General features: G+C 55.7%; 2 protein-coding genes across 2 annotated transcripts in view; one reads left to right on the forward strand and one right to left on the reverse strand.

Annotated features, from left to right (window-relative positions):
- Nucleotides 1-9,382, forward strand: part of HK1 (hexokinase 1) — a 63,173-nt gene extending 53,791 nt beyond the window's left edge. Inside the window, exons 14-18 of the mRNA XM_032423609.1 lie at nt 972-1,071; nt 3,563-3,746; nt 5,538-5,693; nt 6,728-6,961; nt 8,481-9,382. Of these exons, the coding sequence (XP_032279500.1) occupies nt 972-1,071; nt 3,563-3,746; nt 5,538-5,693; nt 6,728-6,961; nt 8,481-8,625 (819 nt within the window). The 3' untranslated portion in view covers nt 8,626-9,382. The remainder of the gene's footprint in view (nt 1-971; nt 1,072-3,562; nt 3,747-5,537; nt 5,694-6,727; nt 6,962-8,480) is intronic.
- Nucleotides 9,383-10,831: 1,449 nt separating this feature from the next.
- TACR2 (tachykinin receptor 2) overlaps nt 10,832-21,261 on the reverse strand; it is a 13,715-nt gene continuing 3,285 nt past the window's right edge. Inside the window, exons 2-5 of the mRNA XM_032423880.1 lie at nt 19,524-19,718; nt 15,870-16,023; nt 14,389-14,585; nt 10,832-11,493 (exon numbers count right to left, since the gene is read on the reverse strand). Coding sequence (XP_032279771.1) covers nt 11,277-11,493; nt 14,389-14,585; nt 15,870-16,023; nt 19,524-19,718 — 763 coding nt within the window. The 3' untranslated portion in view covers nt 10,832-11,276. The remainder of the gene's footprint in view (nt 11,494-14,388; nt 14,586-15,869; nt 16,024-19,523; nt 19,719-21,261) is intronic.

Genomic DNA, 21,261 nt, shown 5'->3' on the forward strand with positions numbered 1-21,261 from the left:
GGATTGCCCTGCTTCCCGGACAGCCTCCAGGCCAGAGCAAGCCCCACTCTGAGCGCCCCCCGAAACCCCCAATCCAGGCTCAAATCCTGGAGTGGGTGCTTTCTAACCCGTTCCGAGATGCCCCACAAGATATGTCGCCCGTGTGGCACCCAGTCCCTGTTACCAGCTCTGTTTGACTACAGGTGTGTTTCTGGTGGTCTTTGGCTGGAGGACATTGACAAAATATAAAATGGAAAATTCGAAAGATTTTACTTGACTTATCAATGAGGGAATTAGTTAAAAAAAAAAAAAAGTTCAAATGCCTCTAGTTCAGAAGAGCAGCCAAATACACAGGCAGTGGGGAAGGCTGACGTGAATGGGTTTTTGAAAGAGGGATTGGTTGCACTCGGCAGAGTACGCGAGACAACTTACATCCGTTGGAAAGAAACCCGCTGACCTACTTTTGCCCGTGTCCCCGCTCTTCATGTTAGCATTCTTCCAACCTACGTTCTGTGCAGAGACCAACACACGTACGAACCCGTGTCTTACATCGCCCCTTTTGATCTGTATTTGGGTTGTTTCTCTTCCTGGTCCCTGCAAACCATGCATGCAGTAGGTATCTTTGTGTACCTGCATGGCTATTTCAGAAGGACAGATTCTGAGGAGTGGCTTTGGTAGTTCCGTTTTGCCTTCTGGAAGACTGTAACACTCTGAACTCCTCAGAGAGAGAGCTGTTTGGCCACAGTCCCTCGTCTTTTCTCCATTCAACAGTTCCCTCCAGGCTGCCTCTCTGGTACTCAGCATCATCTGTGAAATGGGTAGAATGCTTCCTTTCTTTAGATCTCCAGTGTCAGATGCATCATTAATAGTAGGTGGTTAGTCAGTGAAGGAATATTTTACTACCTTTTTAACGACTGGTAAGGAAACTATTTCAGATGAGGCATCAGGCAGCGCTGTCCCTCCCCTAAAGCTATGTCCCTTTCTTCCCCAAGGAATTTGACCTGGACGTGGTGGCTGTGGTCAATGACACGGTGGGCACCATGATGACCTGTGCTTACGAGGAGCCTACCTGCGAGGTTGGACTCATCGTAGGTGGGTGTCCTGGAACGTCTGTCTCTTTGGCGTTTTCCTGTTCTGTGGGGCCATGAGCCGGCAGCTCAGTCCTCTGTGAGGGACACTGTATCTGTCCCTATTGTCCCCTTACTGCCTCCAGAGTTTGGACCGAGGTTGCAGAGCTGTCAGGGGACTTTCTGCTCCCCAACACTCACCCCAAGGCTCGTGACTAACTTGTCAAAACGGAGCTGTCCTGGATGAGGCCCCAGATGGCTCACACGGCTTGGGTGGACAGGGTGGGAGTACCTGGGGCCGGCTTGGCCATCAGGGCAACTACTGGGCTTATAGGGAGGGCCACCAGGCAGGTGTTGAGGGGTGGGAGCCTGCGATTGGGAAGGCAACAGAGCTCTCCTTCTCCCCTGACTGTGGGCAAGGGCCAGAGACTAGTCTTGGGCACCATTTTGCCTCTGGCAGCCACCATCTCTGAGCAATCCCAGCCACTTCAGTGGGTCGCAGAGAGGTTGGCTTTGCGGGTTCCCTTATGGTCCAGACACATGAGGGGTCTGGACTTGAGAGCACGTCATTCCTGAAGCACATCAATTCGGGCTGTGAGAAGACCATTTGTCCCACTGAGCCTGCTCCTGGTGTCAGGATGCTGGGAGAAGGCCCTGTTTCGTGGCCAACCTCTGCAGGCCCTGCCTGGATGAGGAGGGCTGGTAGCCCTGCTGGGCAGACCCTTTGCTAAGTGTCTGGGAGATGGGGATAAGGCCCCTGAAGGCGGCCTTCCTGGTGCTCGGGAGACCTTTTCATTTGTGAAGCCATTTTTGGCTCCTGAGGAAGTTCTGAAAACTGGGGAGCAGCTGCAAGTGTAAGGTTTTTGGGGCTTGACTCAGGGGCTGTTTTGTTTCTTCCTTTCTTTTGCAAAGCTTTCTGTCCCCACCCAGCCCCTGCACCTCTGCTTATGAATGGGCTTAGGTGTGACATGCAAATCCAGAGTGACAAAGCACATTCCCCACGGGGCTGGGTCTGGCCTTCCTGCCCAGTTCAGGGCCGCCTGATTAGCCGTTCCTGGCACCTGGCACCAGGTGAAGAGTGAGCGAGTGGGGCGGACATTGTCCCAGCCCCGGCTGCACTCACACCCACTTTCTCCTTCTTCCATCCATCCATCTCTTTGGTCCCAGCGCCCATTGGCAAAAAGTATGATTTCTATGTTTTGGCTTTCTGTGCACCCCTGGCCGTTTCTGGGGCTCCTCTTCTCTCAGTTTCACACTTTGGGATGAAAGGGAGCTGAGAAAACAAAAACCCCAAGCAATCCAGTGACACAGGGAGAAGCGCCTGTGAATTCTATGGAAGTTTCTTTAAAGGGAACGAAAACAAGCCCTTTTGGTCAGGCCAGTGGGGATTGCCTTGTGTCCCCCAAGGGGGCTGAAAGTCCGCCTGCATCCCACCGAGGCTGGGCTGGTAGTGCTCTGGGGCCTGGTTACGCGGAGTGTAACCGGCGTGTTAGAAATGCAGAGTCTCAGGCCCCACCCCCGATCTTCCAAATCAGAATCTGCATCTTAATAAGCTCCCCAGGTGACTGGGGTGCAGATTAAAATATCTGGGTGAAGTATTCCTTGGTTGGTTAGTTGGTTGGTTTTACATTTTCTAGGCCACTCACTGAGACAAGGCCGACGACCATGGGCTTGGATGTCGTGGCGACAGAAACTGCTGTGAACGTTTTATACGCTTCCTCTCAGTTTCTGTACTCAGCTCCTCAGGGACGAGAACAGCAAACCATTGGTGGTTCCACCCCAGTCCCTGCGGGGCCACAGCCTGGGCAGTTCAGGGATGGAGAGCCCAGGCTCCTGAGCCTCTGGGAACTGTATGTCAGACTGTGCGTGTGCAGTGTGTGCGTCCAAGGAGAATCATCAGGTTTTCAAAGAGGGCTGTGACATCAAAATGACGAGGCACCATCACCTTTGGAAAGGCGCCACTGACATGCTGGGGACACGGGCCTTCCCTGAACTAGCTGTGGGCTTCATTCTGAAACACATGGGAGAGTGGACTGGGCCGGCATAGTCCATGACCATGTTTGATCCGTAAAGATAAGTGGACATCCATGGTGTGATGGTAGACGACCCCCCAATGTAGTATTTTATAGATACGCGCGTGTGTGTGTGCAGAGAGAGAGAGAAATATCCTTCCAATCTGAATGTTGCCTAAACTTTTGCCATTGAAGACATATCTCTTTGTTGTCAGACCGTCTTCTATAAAAATAAACAGAGCCCTGCCTGGGCAGGTACACACTCGAGGCTCTCGATATTGACGTCCTGGTATAAAGTAAGTGAATCAGATGCTCTCTGCGTAGTTTAACTCTGACTCTCCTTTTCTGTTTCGAGGTTTTCCTGGGAAACAGTAGGAAAGCAAAGCTGTTGCTTTATTCATCTCAGAAATGTACCCCCTCTCTGTGGAGTCCCCGGCCCCAGGCCCTCCCCGCAGCCCCAGGCCCCACGGCTCGGCTGTTCATTGCCCTCCTCGTGTGTTGCAGGGACCGGCAGCAATGCCTGCTACATGGAAGAAATGAAGAATGTCGAGATGCTGGAGGGGAATGACGGGCGCATGTGCATCAACATGGAGTGGGGTGCCTTCGGGGACAACGGGTGTCTAGATGATATCAGAACAATCTATGACAGACTGGTGGATGAATATTCTCTAAACGCTGGGAAGCAAAGGTAACTGCTTAGTGGAGGAGGACACATGCGGGAGCCAGGACGGTGAGGGTGGAAGGCTGTGTTCTGCCTGTTAAAGCAGAAGAAGTTTCTAGTAGGAGTGGAGTCTGGACAGAGGCTTAGAGACTAGCCCCTCAGATTCCCTCCTGACCTTTGCTTTTGGCTCAAGGAGAGCAGAGAGCCAGGAGGATGGTACCCGTCGGCCAGGTTGATGTCCTGGCCAGGTGCCTCCTCTGCCGGGAGTCTGCCCAGAGGATAGGGTGGCAGCGGCCACACCACTTCCCTCAGTGACCGTGTTCATTCTGGAACATTCTGGTCTCCAGTGCTCTGTACTTCTTCCCCATCAGACTAATAGAAACCTTTGGTCAGCAGGTTTTTGTTTTGTTTGGTGGAAGTAAAGCGCACTTGACCTGCAGTTGTCAAAGGGCACGGTGAATTAGGATGTGGCCAGTGGGGGCTTCTGTTCGTTGTTCCCCAGCCTCCTGCATCGCCTCATGGCTGGTGGGAGCCTGGGTCCCAGACATCCTGCCTGAGAAGCAGTGTCTGTCCTCCCTGCAGACAGACCGAGGACTCCTTGTCTCGGGCTCCCAGGACGCAGGTCATCCTCTGCCGTTGCCGGGATGGGTTTGTCCGAGCCGTGTCCCCAGGAGCAGGAAGAAGCAGTGGGGGGGATGGCACCTCCCAAATAAGACTTGTTTCCCAGCCGCCCTCAAGATTTTTGCCTTTTCTAGAGACGCCTGCGCTGTTATTTACTTAATGGTTTTCTTTAAGTCAGCTTCTATTTTTCACTTAAATTTAACAAGGGAGAAAAAAGGGGAAACCAGTATTATCGTAAATAGATGATAATCATAAAATGACATAGCGAAGATCAGTGTCACTCAATTCTAGCTCCTATTGCCTACCATAGACCCCCTTGGTTGGCAGGGAGGTAGCAGGTGGAGGAGGGGGTTAGAGCCCCTTCAGCACCGCACTCAGCTGGTGTCCTTCACGGTGTGAGAGGGACTGGATGAGGACTGATAATAATAGTGCAGTCTCATGGGTTTTTTCTGTGGCGCGCCTGACATCCTCTGGAGTGTCCAGTGGACTCTTCCCAGCCTGGGGACACTGAGACTTGAGCATGGTGAGGGCAGGAGTCAGAAGGCCCAGAACAGGTTGCCCTCCAGAGCACGGCAGCTGCCCGAACCCTCCAGCCTGGGTGGCTTCCTCCCCGTGCTGGGGGCTTGACCAGCACTCTGGGCTTTTTCAAAACCTTCCAGAGATCTAGTGGGAATTTTGCCCTCCTTGTCTTCTTGTCCCTTTAAGACTCAGACCGGTTGTTTGCTTATTATGCATATATTTATTGAGCATTTGACTGAGAGCCTAGCGCTGGGCTGTGCAGACCCTGGGCCTCAAAGCTGAGCAGGACACTGGTTCCAGTCTCTCCAGGCTTCTGCTGGAGAGGCAGCGTGCCTGTGGGCCTTGTGACGGGGAAGGGAGGGTGTATGGGAGCCTGAGACAGGCAGATAGAACCCAGTCGGGGGGAGAAGGACAGGCCTCTTGGAGGAGAGTTTTGAGCTGAGAGCCGGAGTGGGGTTCTGCTGGGCAATGGCAGGAGGGAGATGGCCCAGCAGTTAGATGTGAGTGCTGGTGATTTCGGTTCTGATCCTGGGGAGGGTTGAGGATCCCTTAGCCCTTCTGGCCTCCCTCTGCCTCTGCTGAGAGCACAGGGCTGGGTGTGCAGGCTGGTGATGCCCCCGCGGGGCTACTGGGAGACCAAAGGCTTCACGTAGACACCAGCCCCTGCTCTTGGTTCAGGTTTGAGAAGATGATTAGCGGTATGTACCTGGGTGAGATCGTCCGCAACATCTTGATCGACTTCACCAAGAAGGGGTTCCTCTTCCGAGGGCAGATCTCTGAGACACTGAAGACCCGGGGCATCTTTCAGACCAAATATCTTTCCCAGATTGAGAGGTGAGTGATGAGGGGCGTCCCTGCAGGTCTGTTAGAGGTCTGTGTGGCCAGGGGAGGACGTGATGGGCGGGGAGGCACCTCACGGGACGTTGTCATTTGTGAGGGTGTTTCTTTTTTTTTTTTTTTTTAAAGATTTTATTTATTTATTTGACAGAGAGAGACACAGTGAGAGAGGGAACACAAGCAGGGGGAGTGGGAGAGGGAGAAGTAGGCTTCCCGCGGAGCAGGGAGCCCGATGCGGGACTCGATCCCAGGACCCTGGGATCATGACCTGAGCCGAAGGCAGACGCTTAACGACTGAGCCACCCAGGCGCCCCTGTGAGGGTGTTTTTAACCCTCTGGAGTAGTAGGCCCTGAGCAGCTACATACTGAAATCATAGAATTTTATTATAAAAGATTTTCCTTTTCTTCATGCTTTATGTTGGAGCATTATGTATATTTGGAAGTCAGGTGTATGGACTCCATTTCAGGATAAAGGTGCATCACGGATGCTTGTGTTGAAGGGCGCTGAGTCCACTAGAGCCAAGAGCCACAGGTCTAGTCCCACCTGCACTCATCTGAAAGGCAGCCTGGGATCGGGCTGTTTGGTCACCCAGGAAGTGCGCCCCACGGCAAGTGGCTTTGCCTTCCTCCCGTTTTCTTGTGTGCGGTGATCGCTTCCTCCCTGGGCAAAGGCCTTTGCGCTCTTCCTTGGTGAGCTGTGAGAGGAGGTGCGGGGTGCTCTGCCAAAGCAAAAGCCACCTTGTTTTTAGAATGGTCGTAAAAGCTGGGGCGCCTGGCTGGCTCAGCACACAGCTCCTGATCTCAGGGTTGTGGGTTTGAGCCCCAGGCTGGGTGTAGAGGTTACTTGAAAAAAAATAACGTCTTTAAAAAGAAATAAATTAATACAAATAAATGTTGATTTGGAGGAAGGAAGCCCCCACAGCCCTACTCGTGGTAAGTACGGTGGTTTGCGGCTGGTCCCCCGGCGTCGGCTCCCGGGCTGCTCTGCAGGGCCCCGCTTCATCCAGCCTTCTGGCTTTTGTCCACTGCAGTGACCGGTTAGCACTGCTCCAGGTGCGGGCCATCCTGCAGCAGCTGGGCCTGAACAGCACCTGTGACGATAGCATCCTGGTCAAGACCGTGTGCGGGGTGGTGTCCAAGAGGGCTGCGCAGCTGTGCGGTGCGGGCATGGCCGCCGTGGTGGACAAGATCCGCGAGAACAGAGGGCTGGACCACCTCAACGTGACTGTGGGCGTGGATGGAACACTCTACAAGCTTCATCCGCAGTGAGTGGGGCTTCCGCTTGGGTGGGCAGGGCGTCCTGGGCTGCTGAGGTCCCTTGATGGGTTATGGGACAGCAGGATGTGAGTCGCACCAGGAGAATTCCTCACCAGGACCCAGCTGACCCGAAGGCTGTGCGTTTAGGGCCTGGGCCTTCTCTGGGACCAGGTGATGAGCTGCTTCGAAGTTTAACTGAGATCCTTGGAGAGGAGTGGCTTCACTTGGTTCAGCTCACACCAGTGGCATAGATGTCCCTCTCCCCATTCCTCCTGGGGCCCCCTTAGGTCAGGCAGAGTCCGAGGGAAGGGCGACCATGGCCTTACCCATCCACCTGGGTAGCTGCAGCCCGGCCAGGAGGCTGTGTCTGGTAAGTGGGGAGAGGGAGTGAAGGACGGAGGGAGGAGGACACCTTGTCTTGTTCACCTGCTAAATCAGTTTCTCAAGAGGCTTGCAAGGTAGGAAGAGGGATGGGGAGTGGGCTCCTTATGGTCAAGGGTCTGACACTCTGTGCTGAAGGAGGATATTCGGTCCCACCTGCCCTTTGATCGGCCACATATCCCAGAGCTTAGCCCTTATGAATAGAGTGACCCTATTATTTATTGTCTAAACTGGGGTGGTTTTGCCAGTGAAGAGACTGCACTAATAATTACACTGGGACCATCCCTGGTAAACTGGGCCATAATGTCACTTTCCTTAAAAGCAGCCTCACCCACGTCAGCGTAGCCATTCGCTGCTTACCTCACGGCCATGGCTGTGGAGGGAGCCAACGCCCTGCTCCATCTGCACCTGTCCCCCACCTCCGTAGCTGTCCTCTTCGTCACCTGGGGCAGCACACTGCCGTGGCTCAGAGCTACGTTTTGGAGCCATACACGCTTATCTAATCCCCGCACCATCATTTGGAAGCTATGCTCAAGTGCTCAGCTGCCAAGTGTCCTCGTCCTCAGGGGCTGATGGCCACGGGCAGGACTGAAAGGTAGCATAGAAGGTGGGGGGCAGGCCCTGGCAGGGGTGCGACAGCGGGCAGGTGGTGTCACCTCCATTGCCCTGAGCTGCGTCAGCCTGGCCCTGTGTCCCCGTCAGCACACGGTGTGGGAACCTAGAGTCACCTGTCACTGAGAGATTCTCTCTCACTGGGGGCCTGCCGCTCTTGGCCTCGGAGGCCAGGTGTTGGGCCATGGCTGGTGATGGGCTGGGGATCTCAGGGGGCCAGGCCCTGGTACCCTTCTCGGTGTCTGGTCCCCCAGACGCCTCGGGCTTGGGGGATGAGTGTGTGTGTGCGTTATTCCTGCCCTCGTCCTGATAAGCCGTCCAGTCTCATCTGTTTGGATTCTCAGCTGTTTCTCCATGCTGAAAACTAGGGTCGTAGAATCGGCGGCAGATCCGGTGTCCCCGCAACCCTTCCCAAGAAGCCCCTCCCGTCTTGCTTGTCCCCTGTCGTTGGTCCTGAGGCGTCCTCGCGCGGGCCCAGAGTCTCTTCTCATCTTCTCCACTTACCCTCCTCCTCCATGTGTTGTTCTTTCTCAGCTTCTCCAGAATCATGTACCAAACCGTGAAGGAACTGTCCCCAAAATGTAACGTGTCCTTCCTCCTGTCCGAAGACGGTAGCGGCAAGGGGGCTGCCCTCATCACGGCAGTGGGCGTCCGGCTCCGGGAAGAGACGAGCAGCTAAGGGTACCGGCCCCCCGGCCTGCTGCCCCTCCAGCACGTCTCTCTTCGGGCGGCCACCCCCGTCCCTCCCAGCGAGCTGGGCCGGGAGCCGCCGGCGCCAGAGCCCACCTCCGCCGCAGCGGGAGGGGCCGCAAGCCAACTACCGGCGCATAACGTAGGGTACAAAATAGAGCGTGTGCTGTTGATAATCTCTCCCCACTCCGGCCCCTCCTCGCCTGCCCTGCCACTCTGCATGATCCGATTTCAACCTGGTCGTCCGCTCCCCACGTGTGAAGTGTAGTGGCGCCCATTTCCAGTTTCTGCATTCGTCCGACAGAGTTATTTATTGGCCCAAGATGAAAAGTCACGCCATCTGACAGGCCTTAGGGGCCTCCGCAGCCCGTCCTTGGGGACCCATCCCCCGTGTGAAATGTATTATCACCAGCAGACACTGCCGGGACTCCTCCTCCCAGGGGCATCTTAGTGGCTTCCTCCCGTCCCAGCCCCCACTGCTGTCTGGCGTCCCGAGGTTCCCATCAAGACGTGTCCGTGCCACTGAATCGTGTGTCCGTGGAACTGGTCAGAGCCACGTTGTGACAGTCTTGCCTTCTGTCTGTCTTGGGGGTGGGGGGAGGTGGGCAGTTCTGTGGGAAAATGTCTTGTCTCCATTTGGGTAAAAGGAACGAAACCAACAAACAGTGCCCTCGTTGGAATTCCCCATTGCTTTTGTGAGCCACGTTGTATGACCTAGTAAACTTTGTACCAATTCAAAGACCCTGAGTGATGCTTGTTGGCCGGAGAAGGTGGGAGGCCATGCCCTGGGGATCCTGGGGGGTGGATGGAGAGTGCTTCAGCCCCCAGCCTTCATTTAGTAGCGTCACTTCTCTGTTCTCTGCAGTGTCACCGAGCTAGCCTCTGTCCTTGTTTTCCAGCACCCGCCTGGCCAGCTCCCTGCCGCAGCCCCAGGGTCTCAACCCCGCACCGTTAGGAAGGTAAAGCGGTGGAAGGCCTCTGGGCTCCCACAGACTGTTTGGGTTTAATGAGAGGACAGTGCACATTGGCTGTCCCCACCGCCGTCCCCAAGTAGACCCCGCCCTTCATCACCGTCTGCCAACTCCAAGGGAACAGAGGGTGTAGACCCTGCTCTAACACGGATGACGTCTTGCTGCAGCCCCGGGAGCAGGTTGCCTGCACGGTCCTCCTCTCCCCTTTTAAACGAATCCCTTCTGTAGGAAACCGCTCCTCACCTGACCCTTTCATCCCTGCCCCACCTCAACCCTGAGGCTGCTGATTCACCCCATGGCCCACCAGTGGGTACCACATCAGCCCGCCTCTCGTGCCCTGGGTGGGTTAAGGCCGGAGCCCCTTTATCGGGCACCATGATCTCTGGGGGGATCACACCTAGCATTAAACTCTCTTGCTGTGCATTTTTTTTTTTTTTTAATTTTTAAAAGATTTTATTTATTTATTTGACAGAGAGAGACACAGCGAGAGAGGGAACACAAGCAGGGGGAGTGGGAGAGGGAGAAGCAGGCTTCCCGCGGAGCAGGGAGCCCAATGCGGGGCTCGATCCCAGGACTCTGGGATCATGACCTGAGCGAAGGCAGACACCCCTCTTGCTGTGCATTTATAGTGTCACGTGGTTCTTCTGGAGGGGCAAATGGGGCGCACAGGGTGAGGCGGCGGTCAGGGAGAAGGGTGTCCTTGCGGTGCACCGGACCAGGCCCAGAGCTCTCCAGGAGTCGAGATGCTTGGCGTTCCCTGCCCGCCCCCTGCCCGCTGCCGGAGTGAGCGTGACCCCCGCTGCTCGCGTCCTGGAGGCGTCCACGTAACACAGCCGGCTTGGCGGGGATAAGAATCATGCCTGCTGGTTATTCAGCACTTGACACTAGTTTAGAGGCCTCACTTCAGTCTTCCTCCCAGCATCCCTGTGAGGCAGTTTTGTCACTGGGAGAAGAAGAGGCGGAGGGTAAGAGGGACTTGTCCGAGGCAACACAGCCGCGGCTCCTTTTGACTCTTACCCACGGTGTGCACTGAGCTGGGTCTGAGTTAGATGCCGAAGCACAGAAGCCCCGGGTCGACTCACAGGTGATGGGCTTTGCAAAATAAGAAGTTCCCTCCCTGGGTCTTTAGCCTGATAATAAATCAGTACCATGGTTGGGTGCTGTCCCTGGGTGTGTTCTGTTTGGTCTAACCAATATTTATAAAAATGTGAGCCAAATGGAACAAGTCTGGAAGTCTCACAAATTTGGATTTCTGGCGTGTCTTGAAAGATCCGTAAGATCTGACAATGGTGGGCGCCCATTACCTCATGACATTTGTCCAGAGCTGGTCAGCTGCTGTCCCCTTTGGATGCGTACGCCCTCCTCTTCCCCCCATTGCCTGTTACCCCAACGCTGGAAGGCACTCATCAGGTTGTATGCCCCAGGAAGCCATCCCTGCTTGTGACTCCTGGATGAGATAAGTGTTAGCTCACACTCTCTTCTTGGACTCTTGTTGCTGTGAAGCCCTGTCAGAGGGGCAGCTGGGCCGTCTTAGAGTTAGCATCCACTTGCAGAGCTCCTGGCCCCATCTTGTTTTTCCATTGATGTACTGAAGCCTGGGGCATGGGTCAAACTTCTAGATCTGGACCTCTCAACTGGCTACTTCTCCGAGGGTGCCAGGCACAAGGCTTCAGGGTTCAGTAGGTACCCCATCTTGGGGACTCCTGGCCTGCCCATTGGTAGCCTGAGAGGGGGCAGTATCCCCAGCCATGAAAGAAGTCTCTTTAGTGTGACACCTGTTGACCCTCCTAGAAAGGGATGGAGTGTGAGTCAGCTCAATCTTATCTTCCTCAGTCGGTGTGACCCACGGGCAGCAACGGAAAGCAAGCCGGAATCCAGAGCGAAACCTAGGAGACGGAGGGTCACCTTGAGCAGAGGGGTGAGGGGGACAGTCCGGGAACTGCCCCCACCTCCAGGAGCTGATCTCCCCTCCAAAGAAAGTCGTCCTCTTACCCCTGTCTGTCATTGTTCACTGTTCCTGAGTGGATTTGAGTTTTGGAAATGCCCAGAAGGAATCTGGAGCTAAATCTAGTGATTGAAGTGGGTGATTAAGCCTAATTAGACCATTTGTTATTACAGACAGAAAGAAACCAAATACAACTAAAGAAATAACAGATTTTCTTGTGTGGCTTGTTAACTGGCTTCTAAAGGAATATTCTAGAGGAGTCTTAAGAAGTTTGGGCTTTGGCAGTATTGGGCAGAGTAAGGATGCTCTCCCAAGGGGGGCTGCTCTGAAAGAAGTCATGCACAGAGAACTACTACATTTTGGTATATTTGCTTAAAAAGTAGCTCTCCCCATGGCCGGACTAAAGGTAAATTAGAAGGGGAAGCAGACGGCAGTGGAGGAAATGGGCTGCGAGAAAGAGAACACTGGCCTGTCCGAGAGGAGCAGAGATCAAGGGGACCCTGGGTGACAGCCGCTTGTCTGTTCCCAGGAGACGCAGGGTGCCACGTTCCAGAAGAGCAGGCCTGACTTCGGTTCCTCACCTTGCAGCTCTACAATATTCCATGGTGTGGCCCCCAACAAACGCCTCTCCTGTGGGAGCTTCATGGCCTCTGCCCCTCCCGCTCCCCCTCAGCCTGTCCCCCCCCCCCCTCCCCCCACTCACCAGCATCCCCATCTCAGTTCCTGACAACTGGCAACTCTGTCCTTCCAGCTGCTCAGGCCTGGAACCTTCGAGTCAGCCTTGACTTCTCACACATGCCACCTCCTCTCCGTCAGGTTCTATTGGCTCTACCTTAGTAATAGTCCGACTCTGACCACATCTCTCCCCCGTCTGAACCCCCTCCCCACCTCTCATCGTCATCCTTGCAACAGCCTCCCCACCCCCCTGCTTCTCTGCTTGCCCCGCCGCTGTGGTCCAGTGCCGACACACGGCCAGATGGATTCTTTTAAAAGGGAAGTCAGCGTAGGTGTCTCCCAACTCAGAGCTCCACTGGACTCCTCGTGGCAGAGTCCTGGCCCAAGGCCTTACCTTGACCACAGGGCCCTTGCCTTGGCTGTTTCCTCTGCTTGGAGCCTTTCCCTGCACAGCTGCAGGGCCCATTCAATCATCTTTGCTCAAAAGAATCCTCAATAAGGCCAAACCTGGCCATGCTATAAAATTGCTCCCCCTGTGCCCACTCCTCCCCCTGGCACTTCTGGTCCTCCCATCCCCAGCTCTGGTTTTCCTTTTTTCTGTAGAACTTACCACCTAATACACTATGTGATTCATCCACTCCTTACGCTTGCTTATTGTCTGTCTCCCCACTAGAATGTCAGCTCCCCAAGGAAAGAAACCATTGCTTTTGTTCACTGGGGTATCCCAGGGGCTTGGAACAGCGCCGGGTGCACGGAGTCACTTGTGAACAGGTTCTGAATGAATGAAGCCTCCTGCCAGGAGCATCAGTCCTGCTTTAGAGCTAAAGTCACCAACTACTGAAGATTCTGAGGTTATTTCAGAAATGAGTAGAGCCTCAGGGACTGTGTCACTGGGTAATGGGAGAGTGACCATTGCACACACATGGAGTGCTGGGGGCCCCTCCCTGATTATGACAGTTCCTGAGTCCAAGTTCTCCTAGAAGCTGCATCAAGAGAAAGGTGTGATGTGGGGCCAAGGTTACAGGCCTTGGAGATCTATGGTATTCTGGCTCCACTGCTTGCTGTATGAGTTTAGGAGTCTTCCTTTCTGGGGTCAGTTTCCTCATCTGTAAAATGGGGATGACACCTCCCTTCCTCCTATCATCTACTTCTTACCTCTCAGGAGACAATGGAGGGTTCTGGCACCCATTAAACACTCGGAAAAAAAAAAAAAATCACAGTTCTCTCACTTCCTCCTGGCCTGCCCCAGGTGGCTGGGATATCTGGGCAACAAGGACCCTAATGGCATCATGAGTGGCCTGGACACGTGGGCAGGCAGGTGATAAAAGGCATGAACACGGAGGCCCACGGCCAACCTTACCCACATGGCTGTCTTGTAGAGACCAGGACTCTGTTCACCTCTTGTCTCCTCTTACCTGACCCCCCTTTCAGGGTTTTCTGAGGCCTTCCACCTCTCCAGGTGCCCCAGAGCAAACGCCAGCCCCTCTGGGGGACTCTGATTCGCCAGAAGTATGGGGTGGGGCAACCAGGTGTGTCTGAGGGAGGAGTGAGAACTTGGTTCCTTCCTCCCTGGCTGTCTCTGCCAAGGTCACTCCTCAGCGGCCCCAGAAATCCCCCCTGGCGGCAGGAAATGCCCTCTGATCTCCCCAGGGAGCAGCCTGCTCCCTCTCCAGTCTTGGCCCTGGGCCCCCCAGCTGAGTGCTTCATACTGCTGGGGTTGGAGCGGTTCACCTGGCTCAAGGAAACGTCTCATTACGGGAAGCTCTTAAAAATGTTGCGACAGAGGACATCCCGCCCTCCTTTACTGGCTCCTTCCTTTCTCCCTCTCTGTCCGCCCTGCGGCCTCTCTCTGACTCTCCTCCTCCCTCCACCTCTCTGTCCCTCCCTTCTCTCTTCTCCTGGTCCCAGATGTAGCCCCTGAAGAGAGAGCAGGAGCAGATGGACGGGGAGAACTGTGGCCTGGGCAACAGGACAAGGGTTTGGGGAGGAGGAGGGGCTCAAGCCAGGCCGCGGCCAGAGGCCTGCCTTGAGGACTGTGCTGTGGGCTCAGTGTGAGGACAGCAATCCCGTGCGGGGGTGGGAGGCACAGGCTCACGCTGTGCAGGGGCCAAGCCAAGGGTTCCTGAGGGCTGAGGAGAGGGGGGCTGGGATGAGGGCTCACCTGTGGTTGAGGCAGCAGTAGATGATGGGATTGTACATGGTGGAGCTCATGGCCAGCCAGAAGAGCGCCAGGTACACCTGCTGGATGAACTTGTGGTAGTAGATGTCCTCCTGGAAGCTGCCCAGGATGAAGTAGAAGTGGTAGGGCAGCCAGCAGATGGCAAACGTCACCACCACCAGCACCATGGTCTTCACGAACTGGACCGGGAGAGGCTCAGGTCACACCTCAGCCTGGAAGCACCACACCCCAATCCTCCAAGGGTGGTGGCAGGGCACCCCTCGTGGAAGCCCTCAGTCCCTTGGAGCATAAGCAGCCTTGACTGCTGGGCCTTGCACCTCTGCCCACACTGCTCACACTCTTTCGAGTCCTCACTCCTTGAAGCCCCGCTCGGAGGCCACCTCATCTAGCCGGTGTCCCAGACCCCTTCCTTCAGAGCAGCTCCCCTCCCTGGAGAGCGGGTGAGCTCCTAACCCCATCCTTGGGGGATCCCCTATGCTAACTATGGGTTCTCAGGTGCCCCTCTCCCTGGGATCTGTGTCTGCCATAGCCCTTCTATCCACAGGTAGTGAGACTCTAGTCGGGCATCCCAGCCTCTGCCCAGGAGCCAGCTCCCTGATCTTCCCCCCTCAAGCCTGGTCTCTGCAGGCCCTCCTAAACTGGCCCAGTACCTCACGAGGAATGGAGGGCAAGCCAGCGATGGCAAGTGGAGACCAGCTCTTCACGAGGAGGGACACTCAGACAGTGTCCCGTATCTGACTACCTCCCTGAATTGTCCTATGAAAAATGCCCAATAGTAGACCTGAAGCCAAGACAGTGACCTGATACATGATGGGATTAACCATTCCCTTCCCTGGACGCCTAACAGGAAGGGGCACGGCAAAGATAAGCTTTGACTAGGGGACGGTGGAGGAGGTCTGAATCATAGAATGCTGTATCAGGACCTTGGGGGGCCCTGAATGGCGGGGAGGAGGGGTGGACACTGGCACTTGGGTTGGAAATTGAAGGCAGACTGGGTGCTGCTGGACTCCAATCCAGCCTCCGTGATCTCGGATTGGAGGTCTGCAGTTCCAGCATTTGAGAATTCTCTTGTGATTCTAAACAGGAGCCTCCCGTAGTAGTTCTGTGGGGCTTCTTAAATTCAACACTACGATTACTCAGGAAGTCTAAGATTTTGAGAGTCAATCATTCTAAGATTCTTGGGGGTATCTGAAATTCTTTGGGGCTTTAGGATTCTCTGATTCTCAAAACATTTTGGGGGAGTTCCTTTAACTTCGCATTTGGCCAAGGGCCAAAGGCAACTCTGTCGTCTTAGGAAGAATGAACTCGGACTCTGGTCAGGAAGTTAGGACAAGTGCAAGTTAGGGCGGATCCGGTCCTCAACGGCGCCGCCGTAGGGGCGGGCTTCGAGCCCGGAAGGGCGGGGCCCCGGGGCGGGGCCCGAGCCGACCCCGCCCCCGCAGAGCCCCGCCCCCGGCGCCCACCTTCCTCTTGGCCCGCAGGTGGCGCGGGTTGGCGCAGTGCACCTGGTGCCTGGGAACCTCGCGTCTCCAGAGCGTGAGGCCGATGACACTGTAGGCGAGGAGCATCACCACGAGAGGCAGCACGTAGATGAGGGCGATCACCACGAGGTGGTACCTGGAGGGAAAGCCAAGGGCCTGGGCACGGGACGGCCCGGGAGCGACTTCGGCATCCGCCAGCCCTCAGTCCCCCTGGCCCGCGCGCGCCCCTGAGCCAGCTCCGGCCGGCCACCCCGGGCCACCTCCCAAGGCCTTGATTTAACTTTAAGAAAAAAAAAAGGACAACATTGGCTAGCATATATGCCCAAAGAGGGCTTTCCCTGCGGCAAAAGGGATACCCGCTTTATCTCTGCGATCCTCCAGGTGATAGACAAACGCTACCAAAAAAGGAAATAAATAGAAAGGAAAAAGTTAACCAAATAATACATTTCTTTAACATTTAAAATGCCATTAAACACAAAGGAGGAAGTAAAATTGCTAATTCCATTCTCACCAATATTCACAATTGGGATATTTTCTTCCTGAGTCATATGTGTGTATATGATATATCTACGTACATATGCATTAGACAGATTACATATATATATAGTCTGTAGCTGCGTCTGTCTGTCTGGAGAGGTAGATTTTCAGGAGCTGATACGGTTCCATCCTGCCCCGACATCCCTATCAGGGAACAGGCCAGTGGCAACAGTACCACACCGTACAAGATACTGATCATCTCTTCCTGCCCATCAGCGTTTGGTTGGGAACGCGGCTCACGTCAGCAGGCTTTCTCTCACCCCACCTTTGAGCAAGCGGCCCAGAACACACTGATGGTTACTCATCTAATCCCTGTGGAGGACACCCTGGGCTGTGTGGAGCAGTTTCTTTTCCTTTTGGAAAGATGATGTAAAGGAGAGGTGTGCTGCCCATTCTACTATCTGAGTGACGCTGCAGCTCTTCTCCGACAGGGCCCAGGTGGGGGCACCTCGGGAATGGGCCCGAGACCCGTGGCCCTGGCACATGACCTTTTTCTAGGAGGGCTGAAGTGTTCCCAAGGCCCCCACCCTCATGACCTGTGGGCCAGCCTTGCTGGGCTCCTTTTCGAGAGGTGCTGCCACCCAGAGGGGGGGAGCAGGTGGCTCCAGCAAATGTCTTCCCTAAAGCCTGTGTTTAGAATTCTGCTTGCTCGTTCTTTGAGCAAATATGCTAATTACAAAAGGTTTGGGGGAGACGGGTGCTCCTAGACCCCGGGATCCTCATCCTAGACCCCTGTGTGGTGCAGGTAAGGGCAGGGGGGAACAGCGAATGCCAGGCCCCTCTCACTTTACCTTCATGTAAGGTCACAGAGTGTCTGAGCTAGATAGACCTTGAGGGTCAGCAGGGCTACCTGCCTCAGTGTCTGGAGGGGGAAACTGAGGTTCAGAGAGGTGCAGAAATTCTGTGACATATGAAATAGCTCTAGAGATTTAATCAACACTCAGACGATTTCCCTACCACTGAAGGCCAGCTCTGTGAAGTCAGAACTGAGTTTTTGTTCAGACTCTCACTTCAAAGTGTGACCTCGGGCAAGTCTGACCTCTCCCCCGGTCTCAGTTTCCCCTTTTGTAAAACGAGGAGGTAATCCCTAAGATCCTTCCCAAGTATGAGTGACATCTCAATTTTGCCTCATTCTTTCCTTGGGACACGGTTCAGGATAGGAGTTCACTCTGGGCTAGGTTCCTATGCTGAAGGGAGCTCCAAGGAGCCCTGGGGATCATCTGGGGTCCACCAAAAATCAGGACTGCCTCCTCTCAGAGCCTGGGCTTTTTAAATGTATTTTGATTTTGGAGGGTCTATGCGCATTTTCCTGGATGCGGCATCTGTAATTTCATCGGATGCCTACACACCCAGGATGGGAGCCTGTGAGGATGCAGCCCCCAATTTAAATCTCAGTTCTTCCACCAAGAACAAATAACACATTTGCACACATAAACCAGGCTTTCCCCAAATCCTCGTAGAATTCTAGGTAACACCAAAGCATCGCCTTCCTAGCTCACGTCTGCCCTCCTGTTTTCCCTTGGTGCCTGAATCAGGGTTGGAAGTCACCATCCCCACAGAGCCGGTGCGGGGTCCCCAGAGTTATTACTGGTCCCCCTCTCAGGGAGAAAGGCCTGTAGTAAGGTGGAGAAACACTGCCCCCCAGTGGTCAGTCCACGAAATAGTCTGCTCTCCACCCCTCCCCGAGCCTTCCCTACATGGACACTGGCCTTGGAGCCGCGAGACCTTCGGAGCAGGGTGGGGTGCAGAGGGAGGGCAGAGACCGTAGGCAGGGCCCGCCCTCAAAACTCATCAGTCTCCGGGACCGGGCTTCTCAGGCTTCTTCCCTAGCACTGAAGACCACGGCGAGGCCCCCTTCTGGCCGGTGCTCGGGGCAGATGGAGCCGGTGTGGGGGTGGACGTTGGGGGGAGGGGTATTTAAGGAGGCGGCCCGGGGGCGGGGGCTGTGTTGCCATGGTGACCTGGCAGCCCTGCGCGCAAAGCAGGCACCTCCTCCTGCCTCGGGCCGCTGGGCGTCTGCGGAACGAAATCGGCCCTCTCCAGGTTTGCTCTCCTTTGTCCGCGGCTTAAACTACCGCATATGGGTGCCCGTTCTGGGCCAGGCGGGGCGCTAACGGCTCACAGACGGGTCTCACGCGTGCTCACAGCAACCCCCCGGCAAGTGCTCTAACTAATCCCCACCCGGGAGAGGAGCCAAAGGGTCTAGGAAGGGTCCTCCAGGCTGCAGGAGACAGAGCAGGACTCCCTCCCAACTGCTGCCTCCCAAGCCTCAACCCATTCTTTACCCTCTGCTAAACGACCAAGCCGCGCATGGGGATCCGGAAGCCAGCACGTAGCAAACCGAGGCCCGGAAAGGAAAAGGACTTACCCAGGGTCGCACAGTGGCTGGCCCATGTCTGAGTTCTTCTGCCTGGTCCCCCGGCCCACGGCGCCCACTCAGCTTGAGGCAGGCAAAACATCCTAGGCTCTGTCACCTGCCCTTTCCACCTCAATACCCTGACCCTCTGTGGCAGGAGCATGTACAGTGCCCTCCCCCCAAACGCCCCCCCCCCACATTTCCACACACCTGTGTGCACACACTTCCATGAACATGGCCCGGGACTCACACACACACACACACACACACACACACGCACATAGACATAAATGGGGGCAGCCTGGCCGCACAGTAGCGCCCTCTGCATCTCCTCATCTAAGGACATACCCATCCTGATCTGAGTCCCCGGGTGGCGCGGAAGTGGGGCCCTCTGAAGCGGCACTGCCCAGATTTAAGCCCTGGCGTTACCGTAACCTACCAGCTGTGGGACCTTGGGCGTATTACTTAGTTTCTAGTCTCTGGTTTCCTCATCTGAGAATGGGAATACTAAGACATGCACGCCCCATAGCGTTAGGAGAATTGAATGGCTTCATGTGTGTAAAGCCTCTTTGGAAGTGCTAAGTGTCCCTTGGTATATACACGGACTCACGTAATCCCAAACACCCTCGCAGATGCACGTGCACACCCGTGTGCAGACGCACAAGCACGGACATTCTCAGGTGTGTGCACCTGCACACACACGTGTGCACACACACTCATGCCCCGCACCCCCCAGGCCTTACAAAAGGAGCATCTTGCTGCCGTTGTCTTCGGGCCAGACCACCGCACACTTGGTGGCGCCCTGGTCCGTGGTGACGGCGGAGTAGAAGCACTGGGGGAAGGCGAGGGCCAGGGCCAGCAGCCAGATGCCCACAATCACCGCTCTGGTGTGGGGGGCCGAGAGCCGCGGCCGGAAGGGGTGGACGATGGCCACGTACCTGTGAGCAGAGGGCTGTGTGAGCGGGGGCACCCTCCCATCAGAGCAACCCCCATCCCCTTCTCCCCCCCCCCGTCCCCCCCTACCCCCCCCCACACCCCTCCACCGCTGCTGGGGACCCGCAGAGAGCCACCTGGGCTGGTGACTCTCCCACGGCCGCACAGCACTCTAGCGCCCGAAACCCCAGCGCAGGCCCCCCCTCACCACCTCCGTCTGACACGAGGGAGTGGCATGGCCACACTGGAAGTCCACTCAGGACATCTGCCTGAAGCTCAGCCCAGCCAAGCCCCTGGGCCTCTGCCGGCCCCTCTTCTGCTCAGAGACCTTAGCAGAACCTGACAGTCTCCCGGACAGAGCCCAAACCAGCACTGCCCCCCGGCTTTCTGCAGTGGTGGAAACGCTTTCCATATGCCCTGTCCTGTCCAGGAGCCACCAACCACACAGGGCTGTGAACACTGGAAGCATGGCTAATACGACTGAGGAACTGCATTTTCAATTTTAATTAATTTAAATGTAAATAGGCCCATACGGCTCTAGTTACATTATCAGACAGAGCAGGTCTAAACCTTTAAACGCAGCATTCAAGGCCCTCTGCACATGGCCAACGCACTTTCCAGCCCCCTGTGTCACTGCTTCCCGCACCTTCCCTGGCTCTCTCTGGTCAAGGAACAGCCCTGCCTGTGCGACCGACCCTCTGTGGGGGCATTTCTTTCCCCTCAGCCTGGAATTTCTCCCTCCATTCTGGATTCGTTAGAGTCCAAGTGAAAGGCCACCTCTTCCAAGAAGTTGGCCAGAAGCAGCTTGTCTCCTCAGCCCCCGCCTCTCTCCGGGGAACCCGCGGGGGTTTGGGCTGCTGTTTGGCACCCCGTGCCTGGTGGCCGTGTATCCCAGGCAACGGTTGGTCTCTCCATTTCCCGCACCAGCAGACTGAGGCTTGGGAGAGACAGCGCGAGCTCTGAACAACACTGTGTAGCTCCCTCTGCCCCCAGGACGCCCGAAGACACTGTGGGAGTGTCCTGCAGCCTGGTGGGGCTGAGGCCGCATGGGTCAGGGCCCCGACCGAGCGGCGACAGAGAGCTGGGGCTAGCTGCCTCCTTCCGAGGTCAAAGGATCCAAAGAGCTCCATCCACCAGCGACACAGGCCCCCTCCTCGGCCCCCATACGGCTTCTACTGTGCTGTACCACCCGGGGCTTTGGTTGTCGCCTCGGAAGAAGGAGGGTCTGGGACTAGATTGGGGGCTCTCTTTGGGTCATGGACCTGTTGCTGGCCATCTGGTGGAGCCCCTGGGCCCTCCTCAGAATATGGTTTTTACAGGAATAAATTACACAAGCTTAGAAAGACAACCAGTTATGCCGAAATACAGTTACCAAAATATGAAATAAGGGCGCCTGGGTGGCTCAGGAGGTTAAGCGTCTCACTCTTGGTTTCGGCTCCGGTCATGATCTCAGGGTCGTGAGATCGAGCCTCATGTGGGGGCTCTGTGCTCAGGGCGGAGTCAGCTTCAGATTCTCTGTCCCTCTCCCTCCCGCTCACTCTCTTTCAA

Source organism: Phoca vitulina, unplaced genomic scaffold, assembly GCF_004348235.1.
Source record: "Phoca vitulina isolate PV1807 unplaced genomic scaffold, GSC_HSeal_1.0 scaffold29, whole genome shotgun sequence".
Taxonomy (NCBI): Eukaryota; Metazoa; Chordata; class Mammalia; order Carnivora; family Phocidae; genus Phoca; species Phoca vitulina.